The following is a 7,555-nucleotide window of genomic DNA, read 5'->3' on the forward strand; positions in this document are numbered from 1 at the left end:
AGAAATGGAAAGGAGCACTGCCCCCCCCCCCAGGAGTGGACGGGGGACAGGGCAAAGCTTTACCTTTAGTGTGGAAGAGGCGTTAAGCAAAGACCAATGGACTGGTTTTCTTCTTAAAGACTAATGTTGGAATTGACAAGGAGGCCAATTTTAGTCTGAAGTGAAAATGCAGCAACACCACCACCACCACCACCAAACTGACTGACTGGGATCTGGTGCCTAATAATCAATTGCCTGGGAATGGCTACCTTCCCAACCTGCATTCCCATTTTGCCACTGTGGAGGTAATGCTCTCACACGTACAACGGACAACAGAAGGATTTTCTTCCTGGCATCTTTACCAACAACTACGTGTACAACACAGGATAATGCTGGTCCAAAAATATTCCGGAAAACATGGGGAAAGGGAGTCATTGAGAAAAATGAAAGAGAAGTCTCTTTGTGAAAGAGTTCATGCGGAGAGGTCGCTATTATCAAATCTCTCCTGGTCATACACTTCAGACACAACCTTCCTGCCCGCAAACCAGCGCCCGTTCAGTGCCTGGATGGCTTTATGAGTCTCTGAGGCCATGGAGAATTCCACAAAGATCTTGACGATGATCTCGGCGTCTTCCTCCTCGCCTTGCTTCTCTTGATAGATGATGACTCGGTTGACAGCCCCAAATTTGCCACACTCCTCCGTTACTTCTCCTTCCAAGTCGTCATCAATGTCCTTGGGGTCCACCATGTTCCGCAAAACCATCACTGTTGACTGTGGTGAAGAAAAAAGCAGGGAAAGGTCACCTCCCAGGACTCGAGGCGTTCAAGGGAGCCGCCTTCCGCCCAGCCTTGTTTTGTTCCCTCCATCACCGAGATGGGAGGCGGTCCACCACTCTTCCATGACGGGCTCAGTTTGGAGGCCAATCCCAGGCAGCCCTTCCACCGGCACCGCTGGAGGACTCACCTCTTGTTTCCGGAGAAGCTTCTGCATCACCATGTGGCGGGCGCAGCTGCCAGAGATGCTCATGTGCTCCTGTTCACTGAGCATCTCCGGCCTTTCAGATTCTTGGAAAACCTCCTCCTCCTCCTTCTCCTTCTTGGCTTCTAGCAGGCCTAGCGTTGGGGGACTAGCCAAGATGGGGTTCACCACACCCACCTGGGGAATAGTGACAGGAATAGGTGGGCGAGCTGGTGTGACACCTGGAGGAAAAACACACACGTGAAAAGGACTAGTCACCCATGTGCCCTCGTGCTCCACTCCCAAAGCCAAACAGAATTTTATCCACGGCATCTCAAGCAAGGATGGTAATCCCACCAGGTCAACCCAAATTTAGAGAAACGGGCAGTCTCTCAACTCACAACACGCACAGCAGCCAACCGCATCTGTGGCAGACAGTTGTATCAACAAGGAGTGAAAATCTCAGGAAGACGCTCAATACACCCCCCCCCCCAAGGCTCAGGTGACTCTCTCTGTCCTTCCGCTCCACAGAAAGAGGAAGGAAAGACCAGTGGTCCTCCAGCCACGACTGTGATGGAGCCTGCCTGTTAACAGTCATAAGTCGTAAAACGGGTCAGTCACACCATTGACCTGATTTTATGACTTTTTGAAGCAGTTATGAAACAAATCTATTGCTCACTGTGATGCGATTTTGCTGAAAACCGGAAGCGGGCAAAACTCTCGTAAAATGCACAGTCATGTGACCACAGCACCGTGCAAATGCCCACCAAGGCAGCTCTGTTGCTGAGCACCCAAAAGGCAGTCAGGTAATTGCGCAAGGGGGGGGGGGAAATAACCAACGGAACTCAGGTATTCCAGCTGCCAGGCCACTCACCCGTGATGACTCCTGGCGCCTGAGCTGCCATCACAGCCTGCGGTAAGGCCCCCAGGGGCTGCGCTAGGGTCAGGGCTGGGGTCACCAGTCCAGGGGTGGCTAACGTGCTAAGGACGGCGGCACCCGCCACCCCTGCCACGGCTTCCTACAAGAGAAAAGCCAGCTCTGCTACGGCCCCTGCAGCCACGGGGCTCCTTCTGCACCCCAAGGTCGCACCAGAGGAAGCCCACAGCCGGGAGGCCCCCCCTCAGGGAGAAGCCCCGCTGGTCTGGTGGAGGCTGTGCTGGGGGCTCGTCCTCTGGCGGTATAAACAGCCATCGCCTCCCCTGGGCCCACTAGAGCGGGAGGGGCCTCTCGGGCCAGTGTTCGCCTTTGCCTGCCTGATGGTTTCGTTGCCCAGCCCCAGAGACACCAGCCGGGCTTCAGCCGGGGCAGCAGAGGGCGGAGGGACAGGCGCTCCGCACAGGAGCCTGCAGAGCAGCCGCACAAACTGAGCCCCCGGTCCCCTCCCGCTCCCTGATGCGGAGGGCGGAAGGGATGTGGGCTGCTCTCTGCCCTCAGACGTGGTGCTGATGCTGCTGCTGCTGGTCAAGGGGAGGGGCACGGCAGGAAGGGCAATCCGGCCGCGAGGGCTACCGCCTCCCCTTGGATCAAGCCCTCTCCCCCAACTCCGCTTCCCGGGTCTTGCTTCTTACCTGAGCGGTGATTTTTGCCGTGGCAGCAGCTGCGGCTACGGCTGCTGCAGGGGGCAGGCCTCCCGGGGTGGCTGGGGTCAGCAGAGGCATGGGTGGGGTGACCGCTTTGCCCACACGGAGATACTGGCCCCCCAGGTCAAAGAGGTTCATGGAAGAGACGGCGTCCTGCGAGGACTGGGCCTTCTCGTATTCTGAACGAGCAGAAAGAGCAACATGGAGAACTGAGCGTCGGCTCTGGGCCCCCGGCAGTGGGGCAGCTGGCCCCAGGGCTTACCAATGAAGCCGTAGCCCTTGTGCTTCCCCGTGGTGGGATCCCGGGCCAGCGTGCAGGACTTGATCTTCCCAAAGGCCTCAAAGACACTCTTGATGTCATCGTCAGAAAGATCCTGGTGCACCGACGCCACGTAAATGCGGTTGAAGGCGCGAGCCTCCTCCGCCAGCTGGTCGATGATGGGCTGCGCTTGGCCAATATTGCTGGGCCTCCCCACCTGCAGGAAGACAATCCGTGAGGGCCTCTGGGCCGCACCAGGCCCCTAGAGCACCACCTTCTCAATCGCCTGCCAAGGGGGCACTTGGCCTAGTCAACATGTTCAGCTAAAAGGGGGGGGGACACTAGCCTGTTCTACAAACCTAACATTCTATAAACCGTGATTCAGCAAACTGGGTTAACAAATGTTCCCACATCCAGAGTTACTCATTAGGCCTACACCCTGTCTTTTTTTCTTGCCGCCAATTTTATTCCCAAGGCAACCCCGTGGGGAAGGCTGGGAAGAGGACGTGTCAGCGGCCAGCAAGGTGAACCTGGACCTCCTCGTTCCCAGCCCAGCGCCTCCATCTCACAAACCCTGGCGTGCCAGAGGAGGGAGCAGGGGAACCTGGCCTGCTGCTTAGACTCTTGCGTTAAGCCAGTCACTGCACTGAGTTCCAATTCGTTTTTGCCACTGGGCCCACCGCCTCACGGGAACACAGCAAGGAAGTTTCGTTAACCTGGCTTTGTGCCACGAAGCGAATTGCAAGCGCCAGGCAGGCAGGCAGGCAGACCAGCCGTCCTCCACCACTATGGGGAGGAGAAGCCTTCGCCGTTCAGGGGCCCCCGGTGGCCTTGGGCAAAGCCCTTGGCCTGTTTCTAAAGAAGCCCCGATGCACCCCTGCAGAAACCTCAGCCCTGCTGGTAGGCCCTGGGGCAGGCAGGTGGCACGGCTCTCCCCTTTTACCGGACGCAGAGACACTGCTGGCCCCCAAGCCCCCCCTCGGCCTGCCTCACGTACCTTGATGTTCCGCCCTCCGAGCATCACTGAGTTCATCTGCTCCAGGGCCAGCTGAGCAGCTTCAGGGACCTCATATTCCACAAAAGCAAAGCCCTGGCCGAGCAGAAAAGGGGGCTTAAAGCTCACGCACTCCTCCCGCCCCACAGCCCCCCCATTTCCCCCCAGTCCCTGTCCCAGTCCCCCTCACCTTATGCTTCATGGTCACGGAATCCCAGGACATGTCGATGCTCTTGATGGGCCCAAAGGGGGCAAAGGCCTGCCGTATGGTGTCCTCTCCCAGCTCATAGTAAATGGAGCCCACGTAGACCCGGCACATGATGGCCAGGGCCCGTTGCCGCTGCGCTGCCATCTGTATCGGAGAGAAGGTCTGGCTGGTCAGAGCAGGAGGGAAGCTCGGGCCCAGCAGCTCTCCCGGGCCCCCCTCCCCAGGAGCAGCAGGAGGCTCCCCGAGGGGGAGCTAGCCCAGCCCACCCTTGCCCTCCCCTCTGCCGCCCCACAGGGCCCTTCCCTTCCCCACGATTCTGCCCCCACACAGCAAGAGATCCAGATTGGGCAGCTCGTCTCTGTCTTCCCCTGAAATATCCCCCACCACCCCAGGACGCTGCCTCTCCCTCTCGGCAGGCGCCTGTGGGAACAAACAACGGTCACAATGCCAACAACTTTCTCCCACTGCCAGGCCAGCTGGGGCAAGGAACCGTCTGACACTGTCCCAAGGATGTACAGTAGCAGAAGGTCCACGCTGACGTATTTCCTCTGCCAAAAGTCTAGCCAAGCTACAACCCAGATTCACCACCACGGTTCAGTGGCCGGGCAGCGGCTCCCCTGCCTGGCAGCGCAGCCGGGCCCAGGACAAGCAGCTGGAGCTGTTCTCTGGAGCTGGAAAAAAACAAAAACCAAGGCTACTCCTGTCCTCCTTAGACGCTGGGGATACTGGCTGGCTGTCCGTCAGAGCCAAGATCACCTTGGGGGCTTTGCAGCAGGCCCTCAACACTTCTCATGACTGCGGGGGGTGGGGGGGCTATAAGGCTAGGAAACCTCAGTTCTCCCTGCTCCTTCTCTGGGGCACGCCTGCCACTCGGTCCCTCCCCAACCCTGGGGAGAACTGCTGCGTTGGGCAGATGCCAGGCCAGGCCTCCGATCTCAGCCTCCCTTCCAAACAAGGCACGGAGAGGCGGGGAAGGAGCGGCCCCTCCCCGTTCCTCCCCAGAGAGATGAGGGGCTCTCTGCAGGCAGAGGCTCTCTGCTGCCCATCAGGACAGCCAGCGCCACTGGACAAACTCAACGAAGGGCACGCACTCCCAGCGTTCAGGAGCCAGCAGAGCAAAGAGTTAGGGAGAGGGGAAACGGGCATCTAGAATGAAGCCCATGGGGGCTGCCTGGCTATTTGGCCTACCTGCTTCCCCTCCCCCCCAACCCAGCAAGCTGGCTGCCCATCCAACATCCCAGAACCAGATCCAGACTGAGCGGCTGTTCTGAGGTGGGCACCCAGTCCTGCTTCCCTTCCACCTGCCCCACAGAAACTAAGCTAAACCCGTCCTTCTGGTCCCAGCTCAGACTCAGAGTACCTGGGTGGCCTAACCCCGGAGGCTGCTCCGTTGAGCCGGACTCTTCAACAGCTCCGAGAGGATCAGCCTAGGCCAACCTGTCTGCCCGATACACAGCAGGAGCTGGGGCCCTCCGAAGGATCCACCACCACATTAAGGTGGACCTCTGGCTCCTGCCCAGCTGCGCCACGTGGCTGGCATTCAGGCGGAAGGGAGGGGCACCTGTCTCCCCAGGAGAAGGCTTGGCCTGCCGCTTGCTGGCTTGCCTTCGTATGCTGGCCCGTGCCAAGGCTGTAAAAGCAAGGGACCTGTGCCCTGGCAGCTAGGCCCCGCGGCCACCATCTTTCTGCCCCAGTACCAGCCAGCATCCCCTTCCTAGCACCCTTCCACTTGTCTGGGAGAGCCGGCCGAGCCCCAGCCTCCGGCCACCAGCCTCTAGCATTTCAAGCTGGCCCCCTGGTAAGTTACCTTGGCAGTTACTTTGAGGCCAGGACCTCAGCATCCCTAGAAAGGCAGTTCTCCCGCTGCTTGAGACTAATGCTTCCTTCCTTTCTCACTCTCTCTCTCTGTCTCTCTCTCTGCCCAGTACCTCCAGGGATCCCAGCTGCCCCCAGCTCAAGGTCTTCCACTGGGGAGCTTATACTTGGCCTTGGCTGGTTGGGGGGGGGGAGTAATATCCAGAGCAGGGGACTGGCGGGAGAGGGAGGCCACAGCTACGTCCTCCCCCAGGCTAGGCCCTGACTAAGACCAAGTGCCCAGAAGAAGTGAATGTGTCTATTGACCGATTGCAAAGGTGAGAGAGGATCTCCAAAGCCCATTGTCACTGCTGCCATCTGAAAGACAGTAAAGACAGAGTTCAGTCTGTGGGAGCTGAGCACACCACGGGGTTTGTCAAAACTCAAGTGGGAGAAAGAGGCCTCGCCTGCCTGCCTACTGCCTCCTCCTCCTCCTCCTCCTCGCTGAACACCCCCGGCCGACCCTGGGCAGCCGAGGCAGGGAGGTCCAGGACAGTCTTTAGCCCTCAGCAGACAACTAGCTATAGGGACAGCCCCCCACACACATACACCCGCAGCAGCCAGAGCTGCCCCAAGCCGCCCCACCCTGCAACTCCTCAGGAAGAGGGGCTCAGACAGCAGCTAGCAGCCCCCCTCCCGCTGCCCTGCAAGACCACAGACCCTCCCTGCTCCTCCCTGCCTGTGTGAGGCTGATTGCTGCCTCCCACGCCAGCTTCTCTCTCTCTCTCTCTCTCTCTCTCACTCTCTCTCTCTCTCTCTCTCGCACACACACACACACACACACACACTTTCTCTCTCTCTCTCTCTCTCTCTCTCTCTCTCTCTCTCTCTCTCTCCAGGCAGCTAAGCTTCCCTCCGCAGGCGGCAGTGTCTAGGCCTGGACGTCATGGCAAGCCGAAGGCAGCACTCCAGGCAGATCTCAGGATTGGCAGTGGCTCTAAGTGCATAAGGGGCTGCCCTGGGGAGGGGGGAGGAGAGGGGGAGGGGAGGGCACGTCAAAGGCAAGGGCGTCCTGGCAGGGCCTCACCTGGAGGTTGGTGAGCTGCTGCTGCTGGTGGGCAATCGTCTGCTTCACCAAGACGCTTTTGATGCTCTGCTCCATCGCGTATTTTTTGGCCTGGGAGGAGGGAGAGGGGAGAAACCAAAGTCACAGAGACCAGCAGCTGGCAAACCTCCAGCTCGAAGCACCCTCCCTGGTCACACGCACCCGCCTCCCTCCGTCAGCCCCCCCCCATTAGGCCAGGGGGACCGTTTTCTATTATGTCGTAAAATACCTTACAATAATTTTATGTCATAAAATGTTTTATAAAATTTGCCAAATTTCAATTCCATGGGAGTTATGGGTCCCACTTCTTGGACCCATTCTGTTAAGTTAGCCTTGGTTCAAAAATGATTGTCCTATCAAGATCACATGAAGTATTAGTACCGCTTTATAAAACCCTAGGGAGGCCACACCTAGAATACTGCAACCAATTTTGGTCACCATACTACAAAAAGGATGTTGAGACTTTGGAAAAAGTTCAGAGAAGAGCAACTAAGATGATCCAAGGCCTGGAGACTAAAACATAGGAAGAACGGCTGGAGGACTTGGGTTTGGCCAGTCTAAAGAAAAGAAGAAATAGGGGAGACATAGCAGAGTTCCAGTATTTGAGGGGCTGCCACAAAGATGAGGGCGTCAAACTATTCCCCAAAGCACCAGAGGGCAAGACAAGAAAAATGGTT

At 58.1% G+C, this 7,555-nt stretch overlaps 1 protein-coding gene across 1 annotated transcript in view; it reads right to left on the reverse strand.

Annotated features, from left to right (window-relative positions):
• Positions 1-318: 318 nt before the first annotated feature.
• The window catches only part of PUF60 (poly(U) binding splicing factor 60), a 12,655-nt gene continuing 5,418 nt past the window's right edge, over positions 319-7,555 (reverse strand). The window contains exons 3-11 of the mRNA XM_015817111.1: positions 6,861-6,950; positions 6,101-6,151; positions 3,962-4,123; positions 3,775-3,867; positions 2,781-2,994; positions 2,507-2,697; positions 1,812-1,956; positions 944-1,179; positions 319-751 (exon numbers count right to left, since the gene is read on the reverse strand). Of these exons, the coding sequence (XP_015672597.1) occupies positions 452-751; positions 944-1,179; positions 1,812-1,956; positions 2,507-2,697; positions 2,781-2,994; positions 3,775-3,867; positions 3,962-4,123; positions 6,101-6,151; positions 6,861-6,950 (1,482 nt within the window). The 3' untranslated portion in view covers positions 319-451. The remainder of the gene's footprint in view (positions 752-943; positions 1,180-1,811; positions 1,957-2,506; positions 2,698-2,780; positions 2,995-3,774; positions 3,868-3,961; positions 4,124-6,100; positions 6,152-6,860; positions 6,951-7,555) is intronic.

The sequence above is a fragment of the Protobothrops mucrosquamatus genome, unplaced genomic scaffold, assembly GCF_001527695.2.
Source record: "Protobothrops mucrosquamatus isolate PMUCROS unplaced genomic scaffold, P.Mucros_1.0 scaffold553, whole genome shotgun sequence".
In the NCBI taxonomy this organism is placed as follows: domain Eukaryota; kingdom Metazoa; phylum Chordata; class Lepidosauria; order Squamata; family Viperidae; genus Protobothrops; species Protobothrops mucrosquamatus.